This window comes from Podarcis erhardii, assembly GCF_964252035.2.
Source record: "Podarcis erhardii genome assembly, chromosome: 12".
In the NCBI taxonomy this organism is placed as follows: Eukaryota; Metazoa; Chordata; class Lepidosauria; order Squamata; family Lacertidae; genus Podarcis; species Podarcis erhardii.
The window spans coordinates 5,961,316-5,987,928 of NC_138513.1; the positions used below are offsets into that span (position 1 = coordinate 5,961,316).

The 26,613-nt window shown below is 45.5% G+C and overlaps 1 protein-coding gene, 1 long non-coding RNA gene and 1 pseudogene across 4 annotated transcripts in view; 1 reads left to right on the plus strand and 2 right to left on the minus strand.

The window, feature by feature from the left end:
* Positions 1–23,819, minus strand: part of LOC309325987 (7-alpha-hydroxycholest-4-en-3-one 12-alpha-hydroxylase pseudogene) — a 354,547-nt pseudogene extending 330,728 nt beyond the window's left edge. For both annotated transcript variants that reach the window (XR_014161567.1, XR_014161568.1), the window contains exon 1: positions 22,059–23,819. The product of XR_014161567.1 is annotated as a 7-alpha-hydroxycholest-4-en-3-one 12-alpha-hydroxylase pseudogene (transcript). The remainder of the gene's footprint in view (positions 1–22,058) is intronic.
* On the plus strand, positions 45–3,272 carry LOC309326082. The gene is made up of 2 exons (XR_014150120.1): positions 45–3,198; positions 3,232–3,272. It is a non-coding gene; the product is annotated as an uncharacterized lncRNA (long non-coding RNA).
* CYP8B1 (cytochrome P450 family 8 subfamily B member 1) lies at positions 3,382–5,380 on the minus strand. Its single transcript, XM_081834430.1, has one exon. It carries the CDS (start codon positions 5,339–5,341, stop codon positions 3,809–3,811), a length of 1,533 nt encoding a protein of 510 aa, XP_081690556.1. The 5' UTR covers positions 5,342–5,380; the 3' UTR covers positions 3,382–3,808.
* Positions 23,820–26,613: the final 2,794 nt, after the last annotated feature.

Here is a 26,613-nt window from a genome sequence, read left to right on the forward strand (position 1 = left end):
CTCTCACCACGTGGGTGGTGCTGTGGGTTAAACCACAGAGCCTAGGACCTGCCGATCAGAAGGTCGGCAGTTTGAATCCCGGCAATGGAGTGAGCTCCTGTTGCTTGGTCCCAGCTCCTGCCCACCTAGCAGTTCGAAAGCACGTCAAAGTGCAAGTAGATAAATAGGTACCGCTCCAGCGGGAAGGTAAACGGTGTTTCCGTGCGCTGCTCTGGTTCATCAGAAGCGGCATAGTCATGCTGGCCACATGACCTGGAAGCTGAACGCCGGCTCCCTCGGCCAATAAAGCGAGATGAGCGCCGCAACCCCAAAGTCGGCCACGACTGGACCTAATGGTCAGGGGTCCCTTTACCTTTACCTATAGCTCTCTGTTACAAGCTATCTGTGCTCTATTTCAGAGAAACACTAAAGCAGAGCTTTCCAAACATTTCATGTTGTTGACACTTTTTAGACAAGCATCATTTCACGACACAGTTTTACTAGCAAACTGGAGGTTAAACTAACCCCTTTCCAGCCCTAGGAGGAGCGCTGGAAGTCTTCATGCGACACACCTACACACTGCAGCTGACACACTAACATGTTGCAACACACAGTTTGGAAAGCTCTGCAGTAAAGGAACCACTAGCTTGTTCTCTGTGGTTAATTAACTTCGGATTTGGTGAGGGTGTAGTTAGTCCCTGAATGATAACCTAGCAGAACAAATATGGTGATTGTGACCAGATATGTGAGAGAAATGTGCTAGCCTGCAGGAATAATGGAACCTATCACTGAAACACAGGAGTTAATCTGCTGTGGGTTTAATTAATTAATGCATATCACCTTGTACTTTTCTAGGGATGCCCAGCATGTCCGCAGAAGTAATTCTAGCACCCTATTGGCTATGAATCATTGCTTGATGATCCCATTAATTATAAGCAGCTGGAGAGTCAAAGATGTCACATATGTGCATCATTTTTGCATGCAAAGAGTTTTGTCCATATATGAGAATATTTCATAGTCTTATCTGAGAGTGTATTTGTGGTCTTTTACTGTAGCACAAGTAGTGGGCTGCATGCAGCCTTGCAGTCCAGGATGACTTCCAAGCAAAGACATAAGTTTCTGTTATCTGACTAAGTTATTCCTTGTTTGGCACAATTGTAATCTCAGTTGCCATCAATATATTCCCTCTTTTGCTGTGCTAGCTAGACTTGATGTGGTATTTCTTCTGGAACAACCAAATTTATGCGCTGCCTTGGAAACCTGTCGTTTTCAGCCCGTTTGACTGGCAATCTATATGCCTTATATTGTTGAAATTTTTGAATAGGCCACTGGAACAAAGAAGCTGAATTATTTCTGACCTTTTGATTCCACAAGCACATTCAAGAGGCCAAACCTAACTGTCAAGGGCTCCTTTACCTTTACCAAGGCTGTAAAAATGTAACTGGTTGTGAACCAGACTGATTCTTAACAGTTGTGAGCTGTTAAGTACTAGCAGAAATCCATGGTCTCGGGTGAAAGAACTAGGCCTTAAGATAACAAACGAAGAACTTTTCTTGAGCAAGCCACTTTGCCTTAATGTCTTTAGAGGAACTTTAATCAAGCCAACAAGAACAGACCACCGAGCTTTAAATTCTGAAGTGTTAGTGCAGAGAGTCTGAATGTTGAGAATACACGAAGAAAATTATTTCTGCTGTCATAAGTTTTCTTCTGTAAAGTAACCTACATGCAAGGTGAGCTGACCTAAGAGTTCACAGGGAGGAAAGGTCTTGGCTTGCGAGCTGGCTCCTTTTTTGAAGTTTGTCATGGTTTTAATCGGTTTGAAGTTTTAGTTGATCTGTGGAGGTAAACATCATTTGAGGAGGAAGGTATTTTAATGTAGGGTTTGTATTTTTACTCTACTAGCAGCATCTGGACTAACAGCATATTTTCTTATGTGTATGATGTGAATGAATTGACTTACCTCTTTTCCTATTTGCATGTATTTTGAGCACAACTAAAGATATTTATGAATATTGAGCTGTTTTGTTAAATAAATTATTTTAATAAAGATTTTATGCCAGAGTTGTTGGTGCTGACTATGAGAGATTGGAAAGGTTTCTTAAGATGAAAATTAATGCACACAGTTGAAATAACCAGTTAGCAAATCACTTTGCACGACACAGCTCCTTTTATTACATGTCTAAGCAACCTGCCCAACACCGTTGCTTTAACTTTATTGTTTCCACATATTCCATTCATTTCCTGTAAGTATTTCTTTTCAGTTTTAAAGGTTTTGCATTTGTGTAGAAACAAAGGTACAGACAAACAAAATAACAGCAATCAAAATTACAAAACATAGGAGCGGCACAGAGGTGGTATTTTCCATACAAGTTGAGAGCAGATGATGTGGGGGAAATAAAAGCAGTTAAAAGCATGCATTCTTAATTACGCTTAAGCCTTTACACCTAAGAGTACTCATGAGATCAATAGATATTCAAGATACTCAAGATATTGGAGACAGAATCACAGCTTGTCCCAGGGACATTGCCTTGCACAACAATAAATAAAAGAGATAAAGTTGATTGCAGGTGCAAAGATGAATGTTGACACATACCTGGAACTCTTGCACCTTGCAAATAACAAGGCAAAGTCCTGTACATGTTATGAAAGGTATCTAGTGTACAAACTAGCTTGTGTCCTTATTTGGCGCAGGCCCATTTCGCTTGCTAATGTCAACTGCAGAGTGAAGCTACTGGGAAATGAGCTGCTTGGGATGACAGCAGTTTCCTCTATATTCCTATCTTAGGTCTCATCCAGACTTCCTTTTGTGCCGCGTTTCTAGGCTCAGTTCTGCACTCTAAAGCACCGTGTCTGAGCGTTTCTTTCTCTCTTTTTCTTCCCCCCACCCCATGCTTTCCCCACAAAAAAACTGCTCTTTGCTGCTGAACTGGAGCAAAGGGCAATTCAATTCAGTTCAAGCCTTTCTGAGGGAAAAGGCTGACATTGCATAGTACCATTAAATGGGGGGAAGAAGAAGAACAGTTTAGGACCTAAACGTTTGTGTGGCGGGAGGAAGCAGTAAAAGTTTGTGGGGTTTTTTGCTTATATGATGGGTCTTTTGGGTGAAATCTCCTGTAGCTGCAAGCTTACTAAGCAGGATGTGTGTTGTGTACTGGGTAAGAAAATGTGTCCGGGTGAAGCTTTTGAATTTTAAAGTTAGGACATTCCATGGGGTTCATAGTGCACAGAGCAAGGGAGGAACACAGTGCCTAGTTCTACACACACACACACACACACACACACACACACACACACACCTCACTTCAGATTGGGGTTAGAGACAGAGGGCTTATCCACACTCTGTCTTGTCCTGCTGCTTTCCCTGGGGAAAGCCACTCTTTAGTGCTCAATTGGAGCAAACGGCAATAAGGAGTTGCAGATGAAAGTATCTTAGTGTGAGAATGATCAAGCACCCCACCACCACCCAATAGTACTTTTCTGCTAACCCTTAACTCCACTGCTTTAAAAGCAGCAGGCCTGAGCTTGCTGCCTTAGATAGGTAAATGTTAGCACAGAATATTAGCTTACATGCTATCAATTCTACCACACTTTAAAAAGTTATAAGGCCCACAGTCTCCACTTCATTCCATAACAATGGGAAAATAAAACTGTAGCATAAAATGACTTGTTAAATGATAATGGCTTCTACCAAACATTCTGTGCAAGCGCTACATTCTCCCCCGAGCTTTTACCCACATCCAGAAACATACATTTGATCTCTTTTAAAACTTATTTTGGCCTGAAGATTCGCAGGCACATGATACCAGGTTCCTTCCTCTGCCTCCTACCTTCAGTGGCGAAGTCGATACCTGAACTGAACATCGTGTGTGGGCTGCATCACACCAAACCCATAGCGGTTCTTGATTACGGGAGGGATTTCCTCCTCCACGTTAACCAGCTGCATATCAAAGTATGTCAGCATCAGGAAGGCAAAAAGTTTCACCTCATTGGTAGCAAAGTATCGCCCAGGGCACATGGAAGTCCCTGCCCCCCATGGCATGGTGAAATATTTCACCTTTTCCCCATTCTTATAGAATTCTTTTTTTCTGCCGTCTAGGCTGAGGAACCGGTCATATTTGAAAACATGGGGATCTGGGTGGATTTCTGGATCCATATGTGCTGCCACAAAGGGGAAAAGGGCAACTCTGTCTCCTTTGCGCAGAAGGTATTTTCTCCCATCGTTCATCTTGAGTTCTAGATCCACTAACACAGCCCTGATCAGCATAGGGGCTGCTGCCAGTCTCAGAGTCTCTTCCACAGCACTGTCCAAGATGGGGGTCTTGTCTAACATCTCCTTGGTGACATTAAGCACTAGACCCCCTGCCCTCACTTCCTGGCCAGATTCTCCCACCACTCTGTCCACCTCTTTCCTCACCTCATCCATCGCCTTGGGATTTTTCATCAGGTAGGCAAGAAGCCAGAAGGAAGCTGGTCCAGTATTCCCTTGAGCTGCCCATAGGAGCAGAAACAGAAATCTATCCCTCATGTATTCAGGCATTCCAGACTCAGCCAGTTGCTCTTGCTGGTCAGTTATCCAACCACTGATGTTGCTCCTCTCATATACATCCTTCACAGACATGAGTTTCCAGAACAGTCTCTTCAGAGACTCAGCCTCTTTTCTCTCTCCATGAGACAGTGTGGAAGAAGCAAAACCTGGGAAGAGCTTATCATATTTGCGAAACTCTACAAACACATCTTCAGAGCGAGTTACGTCACACCTCTCAGCATCTTCTTTGTTCTTTTCGCCTTTGCTGGTTGTATTTCCAAACAGGGCTAGGTATCCAGCCCTAAAGACCATGTTGTAGCTGAAGTGGAACAACCCATCCTGTTTCCAGGACTTCTCCCCTCCAGCTGAACTCAGGCTATGGCCCATCACTCTGTGCAAGCTGTCCATCATGGCCTGGGTCATCACCACGAGCCCATTGCCCTTGAGGTGCTTCACGCTGGCAGTCTCTATTATCTTATGAGTGCTCATTTCTGGTTGAAAACCAAACACTTGGGCCACAAGTTGTGTTGCATATGCGTTGAAATCCAGCTTGCTTCTTGCTTCTTTCACAATAGCTCCAAAGGAGAGGGGGTCCATCACAAAAGTAAAATAGTATCCCCCAAGCAGTACCGTAAAGATATCCCCATGCTTCTTCTGCATCCTTTGCAAGAAGGCAACACCATCCTTTCGGTAGCGCAGTGCATGTCCTAGCCACGGAATGAGGCCTTTATCTAAAGGGGGCTCCTGGGCTCCCCTCTGGCGGAACGCCCCCACCAGATAGAGCCCCCCCAATATGCATGCCAGGACGGCGCATAGGACCATCACCCAGAAAGCCATCTCTCGGAGCTCTGTGAAACAAAAGCACAAGCACAAGCTCTTGCAGAAAAAGCAAGTGGTTATAACAAGTTGCTTCACATACCATTAATCTAGGTGGAGCCAGTAAGCAGAGCAAGCAAAGGTTAACCCTTGCTAAGGTTAATTTATTTGCACTAAAATAATATCTGAACTAGAGCTTGTAAGAGATGGAAGTGTTTTTAATTCCAGTTGTGGTTTATGTTTTTTGAATGTAGATTGAAAGTACACAGCTTTTAAATATTTCTTTGTTTTTAATCAATAGAAATGCAGATTTAACTCTGTAATAGATGGATCTGACTTTGGAACAAAAGGGGAAGCAACAAGGGGAGGAGGGAAATGTGGATGACTTTGCAGGATGGAATCAAACATAAGGTAAGAAGTTCACGGCAAAGGGAGATCTGGAAGTGACTGGTGGTGCTGTAAATAAAGGAGGGGGAAGCTAAGTTACCGTATTTTTCGCTCTATAAGACACACTTTTCCCCTCCTGAAGTGTGTGTACATCTTATGGAGGGGAAGTGTGTGTACATCTTATGGAGCAAATGAAGGTGGGAGGCTCTGCTCAGCACTCCCTTTAAAGAGCCGCACACACGCTCTGCACGCTCTTTAAAGGGAGCGTGGCTCTTGAGGGAGCCTTCATCCCGCTGCCTGGGAGAGGCTTCACGTGACTATCGCAGAAGCCAGAACAGCAAGAGGCTATCCCAGAAGCCAGATCCCTCTTACTGTTCTGGCTTCTGGGATTCAGAATATTTTTTTTCTTGTTTTCCTCCTCCAAAAACTAGGTGCGTCTTATAGTCTGGTGCATCTTATAGAGCGAAAAAACGGTACTTAATTTGAAGGTCCCGAAGCTATATGTACACAGAAACAGCCATCCTTGGGAACTCGCATTTTTCCAAAGTTTGCAGTGCAGGTTTTCTGGCAGCTAATGTGTTGAAAAAAATGTGTACACTGGGGTAGTGCGCATAAAAATGCATATATTCATAAAAGTAACATACAAAAATGTGGTATGGTAGAGTGTCAGACTAGGATCTGGGAAACCAAGGTTCTAGTCTCCAGTCAACAATGTGACATGAGGAGAGATAACTACATATGTATGCCACTATGAGCTCCTGGGAGGAAAGGTGGCATCTAAATGTAAGAATGAGGGAGGGAGGGAGGGATACCAGGAGGAAAGTACTAGGGCAGGGGTAGGCAACCTAAGGCCCAGAGGCCAGATGTGTTCCAATAGTCTTCTCAATCCGGCCTGCGGATGGTCCAGGAATCAGCGTGTTTTCACATGAGTAGAATGTGTCCTTTTATTTAAAATGCATTTCTGGGTTATTTGTTAGGCCTGCCTGGTGTTTTTACACGAGCAGAATGTGAGCTTTTATTTAAAATGCATCTCTGGGTTATTTCTGGGGCATAGGAATTTGTTCATCCCCCCCCCCAAAAAAAAATAATAGTCCGGACCACCACATGGTCTGAGGGACAGTGGACTGGCCCACGGCTGAAAAAGGTTGCTGACCCCTGTACTAGGGGGAATTTCTGCCATCAATTCCACCATGAATAAAATGGTTGTGCGCTGGTGCGCTGGTTCAGGGAAATGTAATAGGTAGCAACAGAAGGGTTGAAGCACTAATAGTTACCTGTTTGGTGTGGGGGTGGGAACAGGGACACATGAGCTTAAGTAAGCACTATACCTCTTAACCAAGGGATGTGGGTGGCGCTGTGGGTTAAACCACAGAGCCTAGGACTTGCCGATCAGAAGGTCAGCGGTTCAAATCCCCGCGACGGGGTGAGCTCCCATTGCTCGGTTCCTGCTCCTGCCAACCTAGCAGTTCGAAAGCACGTCAAAGTGCAAGTAGATAAATAGGTACCGCTCTGGCGGGAAGGTAAACAGCTTTTCCGTGCACTGCTCTGGTTCGCCAGAAGCGGCTTAGTCATGCTGGCCACATGACCCAGAAGCTGTATGCTGGCTCCCTCGGCCAATAAAGCGAGATGAGCGCAGCAACCCCAGATTCATCCATGACTGGAAACATGGAGCATGGAAACACCATTTACCTTCCCTCTGGAGTGGTACCTATTTATCTACTTGCATAGGGACCGAGCAACGGGAGCTCACCCCGTTGCGGGGATTCAAACCGCCGACCTTCTGATCTGCAAGTCCTAGGCTGGTTTAACCCACAGTGCCACCCGCATTCCTTATACCTTCCTGCAGTTGACTTCATTAAGTCAGTTCAACTTTATTGTCGTTGACATGCCCTGCTAATAAAAACTATTCCTTGCAACAGGAGTGTTAAGCAATCGAAGGAAAGCTGTTTGGGGAATAATTGAAAAACAATTTCAGATTACGAAAGTTTGCAGTCACTTCAGAAACTAAATCAATCAAACCTAATCCAATGAAACTCTATGATTCTATGATTCTATGAAACTGCACACTCAGTACCAATAAAGTAAAACCAAAAGGCACTGGGAGCTGTTCCAATTGACACTAGTTTCGTGGCTCGTTCTGCCCCTGTGGGAGGCAAGGGATAGAGACAGCCAAATATTTATTTCAAAGAGACCTGATAGAATCAGCGCTGCTCATGCTTTGTGTTCTGCAATCATCTCCACTGATTGTACAAGTTTTTGTTTTTCTTCAAAAGCTTGCTAACCAGCAGTAAGGTAAAGGTAAAGGGACCCCTGACCATTAGGTCCAGTCGTGGCCGACTCTGGGGTTGCGGCGCTCATCTCGCTTTATTGGCCAAGGGAGCCAGCATACAGCTTCTGGGTCATGTGGCCAGCAGGACTAAGCCGCCTCTGGCGAACCAGAGCAGTGCACGGAAACGCCATTTACCTTTCCGCCGGAGCACTACCTATTTATCTACTTGCACTCTGACATGCTTTTGAACTGCTAGGTTGGCAGGAGCAGGGACTGAGCAACGGGAGCTCAGCCTGTTGCGGGGATTTGAACTGCCGACCTTCTGATCGGCAAGTCCAAACTCTGTGGTTTTAACCCACAGCGCCACCCGCCACCCGCGTCCCAGCTAACCAGCAGTAGCTGAGAGCAATGATGGCTCTATTATGCAGTCTTCAGCACCTTGAGAACTTTGTTTCCAGGAAGATAGGAATTGAGGGAGAGTTAGCGGTTGATTGACTGTCCCACGCTACAAAAGGGGAAGTGTGCACCAAGAGAATGGAAGCAAAGTCCAATCGTGCTGGTGTTACTGCCTGTCAACCATAAATTTTACTAGCTTTATTGCAGAGACAGAGGTCTTACCGTGTGGTCTTTCTTGCACATTATCCAGGAATGTGATATGCGTGCACACAATGATAAACACATGCAAGATGATAGCTCAGTTGGTTGCTGCTAATGCCAAGGTTGCAGGTATGGTCCCTGTAAGGTACAGCTGCATATTCCTGCACTGCAGGGAGTTGGACTAGATGAGCCTTAGGACCCCTTCCAACCCTATTATTCTATGATGTAGACATTTTGATATCCAGCCTCCCCAGGTTACTGGCACAGGTCCATGTGATAAATGTCAGGTCATCTCCCTCATCCACTATTGAAACATCAATGAGTGAAACCTTAGTTCAGTGGTACCTCTGGTTACATACTTAATTCATTCTGGAGATCTGTTCTTAACCTGAAACTGTTCTTAACCTGAAGCTCCACTTTAGCTAATGGGGCCTCTTGCTGCTGCCGCGCCGCCAGAGCACAATTTCTGTTCTCATCCTGAAGCAAAGTTCTTAACCTGAGGTATTATTTCTGGGTTATCGGAGTTTGTAACCTGAAGCGTATGTAACCCAAGGTACCACTGTAATGGAATCATCTTCCCCACAGGGCTGTTCGGTCATACCTCGGGATAAATATGCTTCAGGATAAGTATTTTCGGGTTGTGCTCCGCAGTGCTCCAGAAGTAACAGAGCACGTTACTTCCAGGTTTCGCCGCTCACGCATGCACAGACGGTCAAAATGACGACCCGCGCATGCGCGAAAGCAACAAAACGTGACCCACACAGATGCACAGTGGTGTCTTATGTTCTGTTCAGGATGTAAACGGGGCTCCGGAACGGATCCCGTTCGCACCCTGAGGTACCACTGTACTTTCCCTGATCCCTGTGACATCCACATTCCTACTGTCAGTATATTAGTAGCCAACGTGTTGCTTGTTGTTGTTCAGTGTTCTGTTTTGCAACACAGGGGATTTTCTTTGGTGTACAAAGAAGTATGCTTGACATCTTCATTATATAGTTTTCACTGGATGCTAAATATGCACCTCTATACCCTGGCCTTTGACACCCTTGATATCCGTGTACTGGAAGAAGCAAAGATCACCAATGTTGAAGCAATGATTCTTCAACATCAACTTCATTGGACTGGTCATGTTGTGTGGATGCCTGATCATCATCTTCCAAAGCAACAACTCTATTCCGAACTTAAAAATGGAAAGCGTAGAGCTGGTGGTCAACAAAAGAGGTTTAAAGACCGTCTCAAGGCAAATCTAAGAAAATGTAGTATAAACACTGACAACTGGGAAACACTGGCCTGTGAGTGCTCCAGTTGGAGAACAGCCTTTACCAAAGGTGTCATGGGCTTTGAAGACACTCAAACTCAGAATGCAAGGGAGAAACATACTAGGAGGAAGGCACGCTTGGCAAATCCACACCATGATCAACTCCTGCCCGGAAACCAATGTCCCCACTGTGAAAGGACGTGTGGATCCAGAACTGGCTTCTACAGTCACTTACGGGATCATTGTTAAAACCGTGTTTATGGAAGACAATCTTACTCGGCTACGAGTGATCGCCAAAGAATATATCTTAAAACACTCCATCACATTTTCTTGACTGTTTGTTTGTTTGTTTGTTTGTTTGTTTGTTTAAATTTATATTCAGTTTGATTGTAAAGAGCAAACCTCAAAGTAATTTACAAAAGATAAAACAATAAAATTAGTAAAATTAATTAGTTAATCCGTGAAAACAATTACAATCTATAAAACATGATTAACAAAACAACTAAAAAGTAAGCTAAACAGCACAGTTATGGCAAAAGTCATATTACAGGGTTCATAATCTATAAAACAATATTGTCAACATAAACCAAACAGCAACCAAAAAATAAACTAAGCACTGTTGAATTCATACACTCCCACCCCACCCCCATGACTCATATCTTTCACTCTATTTAATTCACGTAAAGACACATACGGGACGTGGGTGGCGCTGTGGGTTAAACCACAGAGCCTAGGACTTGCCGATCAGAAGGTCAGCGGTTCGAATCCCCGCGACGGGGTGAGCTCCCGTTGCTCGGTCCCTGCTCCTGCCAACCTAGCAGTTCGAAAGCACGTCAAAGTGCAAGTAGATAAATAGGTACCGCTCTGGCGGGAAGGTAAACGGTGTTTCCGTGCACTGCTTCGCCGAAAGCTGTACACCGGCTTCCTAGGCCAATAAAGCGAGATGAGTGCCGCAACCCCAGAGTCGGCCACAGCTGGACCTAATGGTCAGGGGTCCCCTTTAAAGACACATACACACTGGCCTTTCTCCTGGGCATGGTCGGCCAATTGGTGCCAAAAAAGGATAGAACTTTCTTTATGTATGCAACAACGGCAGCAAGAATACTTATTGCAAAGTATTGGAAGACACAAGATCTACCCACCCTGGAAGAGTGGCAGACGAAGGTGATGGACTATATGGAATTAGCGGAAATGACTGGCAGAATCCGAGACCTGGGAGAAGAGTTGGTGGAAGAAGATTGGAAGAAATAAGATTACTTGCAGAAAGACTGTAAAATTAATGAATGTTAAAATGATGTTGGACTGAAAATAAGTGGCATTAGCAACAAAGTTAAAAAGAGCATGCAAAAATGAATTAATAATTTGGTGAAATTATAGAGTTACAATATGTTAAGATCCAGAGTTAAGATAAATGGAAGAGGGTAAGGATTTGCTGATTTGAATATTTTAATGGGAATACAAAAAGGGGAGGTGTGAGGAAGTCAAAGAAATAAGCTAATGAGTTTAAAGTTATAAAAAATGGATTTGTTTTTTAACTTTCTTTTTTCTATTTTTCTATTTTTCTTGCTTTTTGTACCTTGTATTTTTGTTTGAGAGTTTTCTCCTATTTTTTTGTTTTACTATTTTTGTACTTATGATTTTGTAAAATCTTAATAAATATTCTTTAAAAAAAAAAAGACACATACAAACTGCAGCAGCAGTTCCCTTCTGGTTTCTTGCATGGGCAGCACAGGTGAAACCACCCGCCCCGTGATAATTCTCTCTCCCCTCACAGTTCTTCCACTGGAAACAACTCCCCTATGAAGGCTTCTAGGGCTATAGGGTAGGGCAAGGCAGGTGGGAAAAGCCATTGCCTGGTGGCCAGTACCATGGGTCCAGAGCTGGTTTCATTAGAAGCAATCACACCACTGCCTCTTTCAATGCAGCAGGGACCCATTCTCCTTGCCAATGATGCATTAACAGCCTTCCTCTGCTAAATTTAATAAGCCAGGATGGACAAGGGTCGAGGTCAGGCAAAACCTTGTCCACATCACATGATTGCATACTGATCCCACAAAACATCCTCAAGAGGTCGTTCCCCAACAATGGGAGGCAGTAACCTCCGAACTGTCTGAGATAACTCCACCATCCAGCTTCTGGAGTGTCAGGGACTGACAGGATGCTGATGAGTATGGACCAGGGGGAGGGGGACTGGAGTCCAACTTGGGAGAGATGAGCAGTGGTTTGTGAGGACCTGTACTAACCAGGAGGCAAGAATCAGAGGCAGGTGAAGATTCAGAGCTGGAGGAAGAGGCAGGGCAGGCAAGTGAAGGGCCAGCTGCTTCCCCAACCTCTCCTGTACCACTGGCTCCAAGAACCAGGAGAGAACTGAAGCAGGAAGAGCAGGGGCAGCTTCCATGATAGCGTAGCCTCTGGCTACATGCATGCAGCCCATTGGGAGAAGGTGAAGAAACTGGAGGAAGGGGAGGGGTCCCATGTTGCAGACCTGCGAATAGGTGCCTGGATGCCTGATTGGTGGGCATGGGTCATCAGAGCTGCAGAAGTGACTTTTGAGGCATTCCCAAAGTAAAGGAAGGACTGGACTCTGATTAATAAGAATACACACAGAGGCTTGAACCAGCAAGACTCTGGGAAGGGTGCGTGTCAGAGCCGCCCCTAGGTCCCAGCTCACAAAGGACCAACGCCCGGCTGTAGTTATGTACAAAAGTCTTTATTGAAGTTCAGTTTCCATTTCAAAGCCGCAGCGTGCAACTCTACGTCTTAAAGCCTAGACCAGCGAAGTTCCGTCTGACTCTCCTCCCCTTCCACACCAGTTTAAGACTCTAGCCTTGCTCCACCTCTTCCTTAGCTCCTTCCTCCTCTGGGCCCTCCTGCCCGCTGGGGTTTCATCCTTTCTGGACTCTTCTGACGCTGACCCCCCTGATTCTTGCCCCTCCTTCCGGCGGGCTTTAGGACCTGGTTCCCTATCCGGGCTACCTGCTGTGCCGCTCGCCTATACATTTGAACTTGGCGCGCGCGCCCAGCCGGCAACCTTCCTCTTGACCGTTCCCTCGCTCTCCGATGGAGGCGTGGCCAACCCTGACTCATCTTCTCTCGCTGGTGGTGAATACGCTGGCCCTGATACCTGGGACTCCTCCCCCCCACTACGCTCTGGTGGAGAAGCTGGTCCTGATTTCCAACTGCTGCTCTGGGAGTCCCCGCTGGCCCCTTGCTTCTGGGGTGTCCCCCTTGGGGCCCCCCTTGCCCTGGCCATCGGCGCCCCCTTCTGTGAATCTTCCGATTCGCTGGAGAGGCTCATGGAATCTCTCGGGCTACTGTCATCTTCTCCTACGCTGCCCTCGGATTGCTCCCCCTCGCTCTCCATCTCCTCCCCTCCCTGCGCTCTCGCTGCGTCCCTGACAGTGCGTATAATAATCTCACTTTGTAGTTCTGAACAGAACTACAAAGGAGTACACTGCGGGAGGTGATAAACAAGCAATATACATGATAAGAAGGATGGCCACGAAGACAGCGATCATTATCCGAGCACAATTCAAAGTGCTGGTGTTGACCTTTAAAGCCCTAAAAGGCCTCGGCCCAGTATACCTGAAGGAGCGTCTCCACCCCCATCATTCTGCCCGGACGCTGAGGTCCAGCACCGAGGGCCTTCTGGTGGTTCCCTCATTGCGAGAAGCAAAGCTACACGGAACCAGGCAGAGGGCCTTCTCGGTAGTGGCGCCTGCCCTGTGGAACGCCCTCCCATCAGATGTCAAAGCGATAAATAACTACCTGACATTCAGAAGACATCTTAAGGCAGCCCTGTTCAGGGAAGTTATTAATCTGTGATATTTTAGTGTATTTTTGGTTTTTATGGAAGCCGCCCAGAGTGACTGGGGAAACCCAGCCAGATGGGCGGGGTACAAATAAATTATTATTATTATTATTATTATTATTATTATTATTATTATTATTATCACCTTTATGTGAGATCTGTTTCTTGGCCCTAAGATTAACATCCTGGGGTTAACATATCAGAAAGGCTACTTCAAAGAAGCTTGCCCACTATCTTTATGGTCCAGGAGCCTGCCTAGCGAAGCAACTGGGCTGTGTACCTGACTGGTGTAGAAAGAGAAATGGGCCGTAGAGGAAATGGCCAGAGATGCAGAGGGTTGTGGGATTGGGTTAGAAATTATTGTCAATGGATCAAACCCAGTCAGCACAATGCATTCTTCGTGGACACAATGGCTCCTTTCAGCTATTTGTGGAAGGCTACAAAGAAGCTGGCTATTGGCTCAGGAAATTTGAAACAGACCCTTTGCCCGTGCATACAAGTAAACAATTTCAGTCTCAGTTTGAAAGATTGGTAGTGCTTGATTACGTAATCAGAAACACTGGTATTTAATAGTTTTTCTTACTTCCATAGCTCATACTCATTTTTTTGGCATACCTGTTCAACAGATAATTAGGGGGGCTCCCAGTGGGAAATTCCCTAGGGCAGCTGATTCGAGTGGGGGTCCATGTTAGTGCTGATCCTTAAATTCTCATTTGTTCCTTTGTAGCCCTATCTGTACCTGCCCCACACAGGTGAAGTCAGGGCTGGGACAGGTGGTGGTGGTTTGTGGGGAACAGCCTCACAGATAAAATTGGGAGCCATGCCAGTATTCATTAGGTCCTTGGCTGGAGGTTTTCAAACCCTGTTTGAGAGATTTGACACTGAAGTAATATGTTTATACTGTGCTAGAGCAGGATGGGGAATCTGTTTCAGCTTAAGGATCACATTCCCATCTGAGCAACCTTTTGGAGGCCGCATGGCAGTGGTAGGCTTGAGCAGGCAATAGATGTGAATTTTAATTTTGTATAGTAGACTATACCCCAGCTGGGAAAACAAGAAGCATTATCAGAATCCAGGGTCATATTTCAGCTTTGTAAAAAATACTCTAGGAGGGTGCAAGGCAGGGCTGGTGAGCCTAAGAAGAGTCCCAAGGGCCAGGCAGAGGGCTGCATTTGGCCCCAGGGTCCTACCTCTGTGCCCAAAATTGCAATTGCTATGAATGTCCATTCTTTGATGTGATGTACTAATGATGTACTATGAATCAAACAAGGCATTCCTCTCCATTTTAGAGGAAAGGCTTCTCACATTGTTACTTTGAGAAGGACTTCTGAGAGTTGTTGCCAGTCAAATGTTTGGGTTGGACTGATCCTTGCATCTCTCTCTGTTCCTGAGATTATAAAAGGTACGTAGCTCATTTATACATAAACCCTTTCTAGAAGTGTAGCTGTGTTTGTCTCTTGCAGCAGCAGCATTCTTTTGTTGCTCGTAAGGGAGTAGAAATCGTTACCGTTGCATCATCATCAGGTTTTCAAATACATTCCTAGGAACAAATGAGAAACTGTGGGCTCAACCAAACAGAAACTGTCACATCATAGTCAAGATGGTTGTGTGTGAGTGCTTCCTCCTCAGTGTGCTCTCAGTAGTTTAGCTGGTGATCCTTTAAAGATGTGGGCAGCAAAATGTCATAACTGGCCCATGTAGCAGAATAGCTGTGGCTTTATCTATCGCAGTACTTCCCAAGCTGTGTGTCACGGCACTGTTAGTATATTGGCTGCAGTGTGTCGCACAAGCACTCCCCACACTCCTCCTGGGGTTGGAAAGGGGTTAGTTTAATGGCACCAACATGAAAAGTTTGGAAAGCTCTGATCCACTGCCTCACTGTAATATTTATCTATGGACCATTAAAATGATATAAAATGATATACACTGTAGCAACATAGTGTTATTTGCAGCAGTCGTTCTTCAGAGATTAAGATAGCTCAGTTGGTAGCGCATGAGACTATTATTAATCTCAGGGTCGTGGGTTTGAGCTACACACGGGGCGAAAGGCTCCTGCATTGCAGGGGTTGGACTAGATGACCCTCGTAGTCCCTTCCAACTCTACAATCCTATGATTCCTATATTTTATAATTCCTCATAGTAATCCCACCTGACCCCACACGCTAGATATTTGCAGCCCTACAACTTTGACAATAAGGACTTAATTCTCAGCTGTGTGCATTCCTTGACTAGGAACAGCCCTTGTAAAACGAGCCTTTTCTGCTGCCCGCACTGATCAGCACATTCCTACCAATTCTCACCAACGTTCGGTTGGCTTCAGGGCAAGACTTGTGCCACCTACTCTCGAGCTTTCATCCAGCTTGTTTCATAGCCTGGAGCTCTTCAGAGAGCCAAGAAGTTGCTTGGACTCAATGGCCTGTTTCATCTCACTGTTCTACAGAGAGAACAAGGTCATCAGCTGTCTCCCCTGGAAAGTCCCCCAGAACACTCAAGAACACATCAGGGTTCATCAATTTCTGAGCGCAGGTCATCTGATTTGGCCCATCACCTTTACAGGGAGAAACTGTATGCTATTTTATAGGATACCAAACAAGTGTCAACCAGTCTCTTGTTTATGCAGGTGCATCACGAGAACTTCAAAGCACGGCAAGACGAAAGTACTGTGGGAAGCTAATATCAATGATGCAATAAAAGGATTAAGAAGAAGAAAAACACTGATCTGAGAGAAGATCTTACCCAAGAAAATATAATCTCAGGAAGAAATTAATATTAGCTAGGGTGTGCAGCTAACCTAGGAAAACGCTGAAACTAGGGGTAGTGGAGCAATTAAGGTTGGTACAGTGGTTCCTCTACAGTGGTACCTCAGGTTAAGTACTTAATTCGTTCCGGAGGTCCGTATTTAACCTGAAACTGTTCTTAACCTGAAGCACCACTTTAGCTAATGGGGCCTCCCGCTGCTGCCGCGCCGCCGGAGCACAATTTCTGTTCTCATCCTGAAGCAAAGTTCTTAACCTGAAGCACTATTTCTGGGTTAGCGGAGTCTGTAACCTGAAGCATATGTAATCTGAAGCATATGTAACCTGAGGTACCACTGTACTTAGGTTCACCTCCAGTTACGTATTCTTTGGGATACGTACGCGGCAAACCCAGAAGTATTTTTCCGGGTTTTGCCCCAGGTGCATGTGCAGAAGCACTCTACACACCGTGCACATGCGCAGAAGAGCTAAACCACACCACGCGAATGTGCAGAAGCAGCACCTCCAGTTGCGAATCCCTTGGGATCCGACCGGAGCTCCAGAACGGATCCCGTTCGCAAGTGGAGGTACCACTGTAATTTGTACTGCAAACTAAAATGTGGCTATCCTTCAAGATTCTCTGAATTTTGGACTGCACTTCCCCAACTTAACAAGTTGTAAAAAAAAATGCGGGGCGGGAGGCAAATATCATGGATAACGAGCAGCAGATATCATTATCACAATTACTATCATCCTTACTACAGCAATAACTAAAGCAACTAGAGGTTGATTTTAACTATCTTGTTTATGTGTGTGAGCGCTGAAAATTTCAAGGCGTGACTAATTCAAAAGCAACAAGAGTCAGACTAATATCAGGGCTGCAATATGAGTTAATGATAACTGTGAGAAGTTTTGAGCTTCAAGAGGATCCGAAGTCTCTTGCAACACAAAACAACAATCCTTAGAAACACATTATTATGGATTTCTGATTACGGGTTTCTAATCTAATGAAATTCCAAAAGGAGAACCAGTTTTGCAGTTTCTACTCCCTCCCCAAAGCTGGATCAGGGAGGTAAACACCTCTGTGTTTACCCTGCTGTGCCCCCTTCTTGATCATTTGTGCAAAATGAATGCTCCCTACAATAAATTGTTAAAATTGTTGAAATAGCAGCATTTAAAAGAGGCAGGTTTAACTAAAAGCATCCATGTATAGTGATGGGACCACATGGCACTTTGAAAAGTACTTAGAAATGGATGGATGATGTGATTATTAAAACACATTACATGTTTCTAAAAAAACTAGTTATGCCAGGTGAATCTCATTTCCTTTTTTCTTTATTTTAGCTCTTCTTGTGATTCCTGTGGAAATTCTTCAGATTGGTTGTGTATTTTTTAATATTTTATTTAGTCTTTATGACTACTTTTGCTATGTTGCAGTTACTTATTTTTTGTGTTGTAAGACGCTTTCAGCATGGTTTGAACTGTGGTAAGGCGGCATACAAATAAAATTATGGAAGTATGTATGTATATGAGAGGATGCAGTCATGTGGGGATCGAATAAGGCTGCATAAATAATTCCTCATCAGTAAAGGTAAAGGGACCCCTGACCATTAGGTCCAGTCATGGCCGACTCTGGGGTTGTGGCACTCATCTCGCTTTATTGGCCAAGGGAGCCGGCATACAACTTCTGGGTCATGTGGCCAGCATGACTAAGCCGCTTCTGGCAAACCAGAGCAGCGCACGGAAACTCTGTTTACCTTCCTGCCTGGAGTGGTACCTATTTATCTACTTGCACTTTGACGTGCTTTCGAACTGCTAAGTTGGCAGGAGGAGGGACCGAGCAATGGGAGCTCACCCCGTTGCGGGGATTCGAACTGCCAACCTTTCGATCAGCAAGTCCTAGGCTCTGTGGTTTAACCCACAGCGCCACCCGCGTCCCTCATCAGTAAATGCAGCACAAACCCATGGGATATGCTGCAATTATCTGAATGTTAGGACCCTACATTCCTGCCATCAGGGGCGAAGGAAGGCATCGTGACACCTGGGGCAGGTGTCGCTATGTAGGGCGTATGTGCGGCATTGCTATGTACGACGCATGCGCCATACGTAGCAACGCCGCACATGCACTGTATAGCGGTTTGCCACCGGCGCCGCTCCAGCGCTGTACGCTGCCACGATCCTCTGCTTGCGTCTGCAGCAGCGCAGTGGCTGCTCATGCCGCCGCGAGCCCCTGCAGGGTGACTTCTTGTCACCTCCGCAGGCATGGATCCTGGGGCACATCACCCCCCCCCCCCGTTGTGATGCCACCATCTGCCACAAGATGGGGTAGAAGGCTCAATCCATGTACAATGTGTGGCACAATTCTTCTCGGCCCTAACCTGTCCCTAATGCCAAGGGAAGCTGTCAGCCAGGTTGAGCACAAGCCAAAGGTGCAGTACTCCAGAGGGCCCACATCACCCTGGGTTTGACACTATTGCACAGCTGCACTCCCTCACCTGGTGCCTTCACTATCTCTCTTTAGACACCAGACAAAAACAGTCCTCTATAGCCAGTCCTTTGGGCGATTGAACAATCTATACCCTTTAAAATGTGTTTGTGGGAGGGGTTTGGGTTTTCATTGTTTTTGTTCTTATGATATGTATTTTGTGTTTCCATTTTGGTTTTTTTATGCCATAAATTGCCCTGTGATCTTTGGATAAAGAGCAGTATATAAATTTAATAAAAAAGGATGATGGTGATATCTTGTAAGGTAAAAGAAAAGGGACCCCTGACCATTAGGTCCAGTCGTGGCTGACTCTGGGGTTGTGGCGCTCATCTCGTTTTATTGGCCGAGGGAGCCGGCGTACAGCTTCCAGGTCATGTGGCCAGCAGGACTAAGCCGCTTCTGGCGAACCAGAGCATCGCACGGAAACACCATTTACCTTCCCTATTTATCTACTTGCACTTTGATGTGCTTTCGAACTGCTAGGTTGGCAGGAGCAGGGACCGAGCAATGGGAGCACATCCCATCACAGGGATTCGAACCGCTGACCTTTCGATCTGCAAGTCCTAGACTCTGTTGTTTAACCCACAGTGCCACCCGCGTCCCTGATGATATCTTGAGGGGTGGATAAACCTATGCCCAGAAAACGTGAAGTCACATGTAAGTGTCGTTTTGGTCCACCACCTTGATTCAAAAGGGCCAAACATAAACAGAGACTGCTGCCCCCACATTGAGAACCCTCATGCTGCTTGGCAACCATCTCATGAGAAGCATCTGAACACATAGAGAAGAAATGGACAAAACGCTTCCCAATATATATATATATATATATACCTAATAAAGGTTAAGGGACCCCTGACCATTAGGTCCAGTTGTGACTCTGGGGTTGTGGCGCTCATCTCACTTTATTGGCTGAGGGAGCCAGCGTACAGCTTCCGGGTCATGTGGCCAGCATCACTAAGCCACTACTGGCGAACCAGAGCAGCACACGGAAACGCCGTTGATCTTCCTGCTGGAGTGGTACCTATTTATCTACTTGTACTTTGACGTGCTTTCGAACTGCTAGGTTGGCAGGAGCAGGGACTGAGCAATGGGAGCTCACCCCGTCGCGGGGATTCGAACCGCCGACCTTCTGATCGGGAAGTCCTAGGCTCTGTGGTTTAACCCATAGCGCCACCCGCATGCCATATATACCTAGTAGATTTATTTATATCCCACTTTTGCTCAAGGTGGCATAGTTCTCCTGTTCCCCATTATATCATCACAGCAGTCCTGGGAGGTGGGCTAGAGACTGAGATACAGTGACTGGTCCAAGGCCACCTTGTGAACTTCTAGGCTATGTGGTCATTTGAGCCCTTGCCTCCCAAGTCCTAATCCACTTCATACCCTTCTACCTTAGTCCACACCCTTGAAAAAGAAGATGTAATCATGAGCAAGCTGGGAGGTGGGCTGGAAGCTTATTAGGTACTTTGTTCAGAGACCTGCGTAGCACCTTTAAGACTAATTTAGGCTTGCCACAGTCAGGGAGTAAGCTGCATGGAATTCAGTGTGGCTTAATTCTGAGCAGACATGTAGGTGTGCACAGTTATTGCAGACAAACCCACTTCTACCCATGTAAGATTAAGTCACAATGAGCATGTTTGTGGGTTGTCACTGATAGTGTAGCCTCGGGAACCAAGAGTGCAGTCCTTAAAATGATGAAATATATCCTGGTAGAATACAATCCTATCAATGTCTACTCAGCATAGAATTGCAGATTATACTACATGATATTTTATTAAGTTTTTAACAAAAAAAAGTTGCAAGACAATAAACAAAAAACACAAGAGAAATACAAAAACACAAAAATACAAAAATTCAAAAATTTAAATTTAACATAAAAAGAAAAAGAAAAAAGAAAAAGTCCCTCTTTTTAATTTCTCACCATTCATTAACTTATTTTCCTGACTTCCTCACACCTCCCTTTTTTGTATTCCATTTAAAAAATGGTTCAGCAAATTCATACCTCTTAATTTATCCTTAATTATTTATCCTCACATATTATAGCTTCAAATTTTCGTCTAATATCAATCCATTCTAACATATTCTTATTTTACCTTGTTACTAGAACCACTTCAATTCATTTCAACGTCATCAACATTCAAAAATTTTACAATGTTTCTGTAAATAGATCTTAAATTTCTTCCAATCTTCTTCCACCAACTCTTCTCCCTGGTCTCGGATTCTGCCAGTCATCAGATTACCCTACATGTATAGGACTGCAGAGGGATGTGGGTGGTGCTGTGGTCTAAACCCCAGAGCCTAGGGCATCCAGTGAAAACTATATAATGAAGATGTCATGCATACTTCTTTGTACACCAAAGAAAATCGCCTGTATTGCAAAACAGAACACTCTATACAACAACAAGCAACACGTCGGTTATTAATATACTGACAATATTTTTATAATACAGTCATACCTCATGTTACGTTTGCTTCATGATACATTTTTTCAGGTTGCGTCCTGCGACAACCCAGAAGTACCAGAAAGGGTTACTTCTGGGTTTTGCCGCTCGTGCATGCACAGATGCGCAAAATGATGTCACACGCATACGCAGGAGTGGCAAATCACAACCTGCGCGTGCGCAGAGGCCCCACTGCAGGTTGCATTCTATTCATGTTGCAAACGGGCCTCCGGAGCGGATCCCTTTCACAACCAGAGGTACCACTGTACTATACTTTTTTAAAGTTCATACACAGAAAGCATTTCGGCAGGGCATTTTGACACAAACCTCTTCTTGGGTAACATTTTGCTGCTTTGCTGTGCACCCTGTTTCCTGCCCAAACTGACTGGTCCATGGGCCAGAGCTTTCCCATCCCTCTTTTATATATTATTTCACCCAGGAATAAACAGAATTAGGAGCTGCCAGTCATGGCTCTGAAAGCGAAATTGGGATACAGTGGTACCTCTGGTTACTTTTGCTCAAGGTGGCATTGTTCTCCTCTTCCCCATTATACTTAAGTACTTAATTCATTCCGGAGGTCCATTCTTAACCTGAAACCGTTCTTAACCTGAGGTACCACTTTAGCTAATGGGGCCTCCCACTGCCACTGCGCGATTTCTGCTCTCATCCTGAAGCAAAGTTCTTAACCCGAGGTACTGTTTCTGGGTTAGCGGAATCTGTAACCTGAAGCATCTGTAACCTGAAGCGCCCATAACCAGAGGTACCACTGTGTTTCACTTTACAACCGCAGCCGATATCTGAACTTGATATCTCGAGAAGGATGCGAAGCTCCAAAGCCACAGCGGCTTCCATCTACTGCTGGGATCTCCTCTTCTGCATTGACCAGTTCCATGTCAAAGCAGGTGAGCATCAGGATCACAAACATCTTCAATTCACTAACAGCAAAGAATCGCCCAGGGCAAATAGACGGCCCTCCGCCAAAAGGCATAGTGTATTGTTTGAGCTTTTTCCCATTCTTATAGAACTCTCTTTTGGTGCCATCCGGGTTCAAGAACCTGTCGTATTTGAATGTGTGAGGATCAGGGTGGATTTCTGGGTCCATATGCAGTCCAAGGAAAGGGGAAAGAAGAAGTTGGTCTCCTTTGCGAAAAATATATTCCCTCCCATCAGACATTTTAAGATTTGTATCCTGCATCACACTTCTGAACAGGAACGGACTCACTTTCAAGCGCAGTGTTTCTTCTATTGTACTGTCCAGAAGAGGAGTCTTTATTGTTTCCAGGGAGACATCGATGGTGGGGCTCCCTGGATTCACTTCCTGGCCAGTCTCTCTCAGTACTCGGTCCACTTCTTCCATCACTGCCTTCTTTGCTTCTGGATACTTCAGGAGATGCACAAGAACCCAGAAGGCAGCTGGACCAGTGTTGGCTTGGGATGCCCAGAGGAGAAGAAACATAAATTGTGTCCTCATCTTTTCAGTCATCCCAGTCTCAGCCATTTGTTGATCTTGCACAGCTATCCACTTGCTGATATTATCCTTCTTGCATATCTTTTCTACCGACAATTTGTCCCAGAAGAAGTTCCTCAGCCTTTCCGTTTCCTTTTTGCCCTGAGGGTCCAGAATACCAAAAACCATTTGGGGAAATAAGTGATCAAATTTCTGAAAATTCCCAAAGAACTCTCCACATTGTGTTAATGTATTCTCCTTAGCATTTTCCTTGTCTAGCTCAGTTCCAAACAAAGCCAGAAAAGCAGCCTGGAATATTGTTTTGTAGCTAAAGTACAGGAGTCCATCCTGCTGCCAGTGCCTCTTATGCTCACCTGAATCCTGGCCGTGGAACATCACAATCTTCAATTTCTCCATCATCACCTGGTTCAGGGCAGCCAGACCCTTACCTCTCAGATATTCCTTGCTTATTTTTTTCAAAATATGGTGATGAGAGTCAGTCGGTTGAAAAGCAAAAACATTTAAAACTATCATTGATCCAAACTTATCAAAATCCAATTTGTCCGGTGATTCTTTCAGTATTGGTTCATAGGAATCAGCATCCGCCAGAAAATGTATATAATTGCCGCCAACCAGCAGTGTGAAGATATCCCCATGTTTCTTCCGCATCACTTCCAAAAATTCAGCAGGGTTTTTCTTGAATTTAATCGCATGTCCTAGCCATGGAATGAAGCCTTTGTCCAGCGGAGGTTCTTTGGGTCTCCTCTTGCGAAATGCTCCAACTGTATAGAGCCAACCAAGTAGGATTGCAAAGAGGGAAGCAAAGAAAGCACAAAGTGCAGTCTCCCAGAAATTCATCCCTGGTGCTCTGGAAGAAACACTGTAAAGTTAAATGGAACAAGAGGCGTACTTATAAAGCAGTCAAATAGATGGCAGATCAGGTTGTGCAACTGTCTAATTCCATTTCTGGGCTGTCAAAGGGAGTTGTGCTTTTGCTCCTGACATTCCAGTATTCATGTTTCCCTCCTTCCTTATGTCCACTGCTCCCACTGTTTGAAAAACAAAAACCCTGAGCCACATTAGATATCACCGTGGAAAACTATATGTTATTACATAGGTAAAGGGACCCCTGACCGTTAGGTCCAGTCGTGGCCGACTCTGGGGTTGCGACGCTCATCTCGTTTTATTGGCTGAGGGAGCCGGCGTACAACTTCCGGGTCATGTGGCCAGCAGGACTAAGCCGCTTCTGGCGAACCAGAGCAGCGCACGGAAACACCATTTACCTTCCCTATTTATCTACTTGCACTTTGATGTGCTTTCGAACTGCTAGGTTGGCAGGAGCAGGGACCGAGCAATGGGAGCTCATCCCATCACAGGGATTCGAACCGCTGACCTTTCAATCTGCAAGTCCTAGGCTCTGTTGTTTAACCCACAGTGCCACCCGCGTCCCTGATGATATCTTGAGGGGTGGATAAACCTATGCCCAGAAAACGTGAAGTCACATGTAAGTGTCGTTTTGGTCCACCACCTTGATTCAAAAGGGCCAAACATAAACAGAGACTGCTGCCCCCACATTGAGAACCCTCATGCTGCTTGGCAACCATCTCATGAGAAGCATCTGAACACATAGAGAAGAAATGGACAAACCGCTTCCCAATATATATATATATATACCTAGTAAAGGTTAAGGGACCCCTGACCATTAGGTCCAGTCGTGGCCGACTCTGGGGTTGTGGCGCTCATCTCACTTTATTGGCCGAGGGAGCCGGTGTACAGCTTCCAGGTCATGTGGCCAGCATGACAAAGCCACTTCTGGCGAACCAGAGCAGCGCACGGAAATGCCGTTTACCTTCCCACCGGAGCGGTACCTGTTTATCTACTTGCACTTTGACGTGCTTTCGAACTGCTAAGTGCTAGGAGCAGGGACCGAGCAACAGGAGCTCACCCCGTCGTGGGGATTCAAACCACCAACCTTCTGATTGGCAAATCCTAGGTTCTTTGGTTTAACCCACAGTGGCACCCGCATCCCTGCCACATTAGATATCACTGTGGAAAACTATATATTATTACATAGGTAAAGGGATCCCTGACCGTTAGGTCCAGTCGTGGCCGACTCTGGGGTTGCGGCGCTCACCTCGCTTTATTGGCCGAGGGAGCCGGCGTACACCCTCCGGGTCATGTGGCCAGCATGACTAAGCCACTTCTGATGAACTAGAGCAGCGCACAGAGACGCCGTTTACCTTCCCACCAGAGCGGTACCTATTTATCTACTTGCACTTTGATGTGCTTTCGAACTGCTAGGTTGGCAGGAGCAATGGGACTGAGCAACGGGAGCTCACCCCGTCGCGGGGATTTGAACTGTTGACCTTCTGATCAGCAAGTCCTAGGCTCTGTGGTTTAACCCACAGTGCCACCCGCGTCCCTATGTTATTACATATTCTTGCCCAAATAGAATTGAATGTGGAGCAAGTTCCTATGGGTGCTCATGGCAATGGTTCCAAGTTGCGCACCACGCCTAGTGTAATGCCGCAAAAATCCTCCTCCTGAAAAAAGAGGGTGTGTTGGCAATGTTGTTGTTGATCCCTGGAATGTGACATGTTGAAAAAATGATGCTAGCTTCCAGGCATTCCAAGGCAAAGTGCCAAACCAGACACACCTCTCATTCCAAGTGGAAAGATTGCCTCTTACTCTCAGCCTTCTTATTAATGCAGGGGCCCATTAATCCAGCCACAATTTATCATTAAGGAGGTCCCAGCAAGCCTTGCAGTTGTTGGGTGCCCAGTAGTGGATGGCCTTTCATAAATGATGGCCGTACCATCACCTGGCCTGTAATATTACCCCTGGTCGTTGGGCAGTATTGTTAATACCGAATATCTGTGGCTCTCCAGAATTTCAGATGGGAATGTCTTCCCAGATCTCCCTTTCACAGGGGTGAAACTAGGCTTTATTTCACCCAAGTCAAAGACCCAGTTTAACAAAAACAAAAAAACCATGCGCATTTGCATACTTATACACACAAGCTGGGAGCCTCAATGGCGCCCCCTGGAGGCTTCACTGGAGGGGGGCTGAGTTATAGGACGTCCCCATTCCCAAAATTCTTAGATTACAATTACTGACCCCCACCTCAGCATTCCCTAATCATTTTAGGTCTCTTGTGATGTCAACACCATCCAACAAAATATTTATAGAGCTAAAACGCCTTTCCTGCTGAACCTGTAATTAACAATTGGGGCCAAGGTATAGACTAATGTAACCTATTTCCTTTCTAGCATTTGACAGTTCAAATTCACATTCTCACCTTTGCTATTCAGTGATAGAGTATGAGCTTCCTGTTTTAAGGGTTCTTCCATTCTTGGCACCTCCTAGCACACCAGGTAAGGTAGAGAAAATATCAGAACCCAAGCTCACTCACATCCCTACACATCCTTCACGCGTCTTGCTTCTTACTTTACTTCTTGCTTGGCCTCAGCAGAAGACAGCCCATTCCAATTTACCATATTTTTCGCTCCATAAGATGCACCTAGTTTTTAGAGGAGGAAAACAAGGGAAAAAATATTCTGAACGAAACAGTGGGTGTATGATTTTTGTGGTTCATGGTGTGGCCACAGACATGTGATTTGACAGTGAGTTTGGGGTAGCCCAATGCAAAAATCCTGAGGATCCATGTGGATCCATGCTTTGTAACCACGTTTTTGTGCCATTGCGGCCCCACAAAACAGTGGATGTGTGTGTTCTTGGGTGCAGGCTGTAGCCATGGACATGCTATGTGATCTAATGGTGAATTTGGGGTGACCCAAAGCAAAAATCCTGAGGATCCATGTGGATCCATGCTTTGTAACCATGTTTTTGCACCATTGTGGCCA

Excerpts from the sequence above, each read along its gene's own strand:
- CYP8B1 (XM_081834430.1), bottom strand. The coding sequence starts at position 5,341 with ATGGCTTTCTGGGTGATGGTCCTATGCGCCGTCCTGGCATGCATATTG.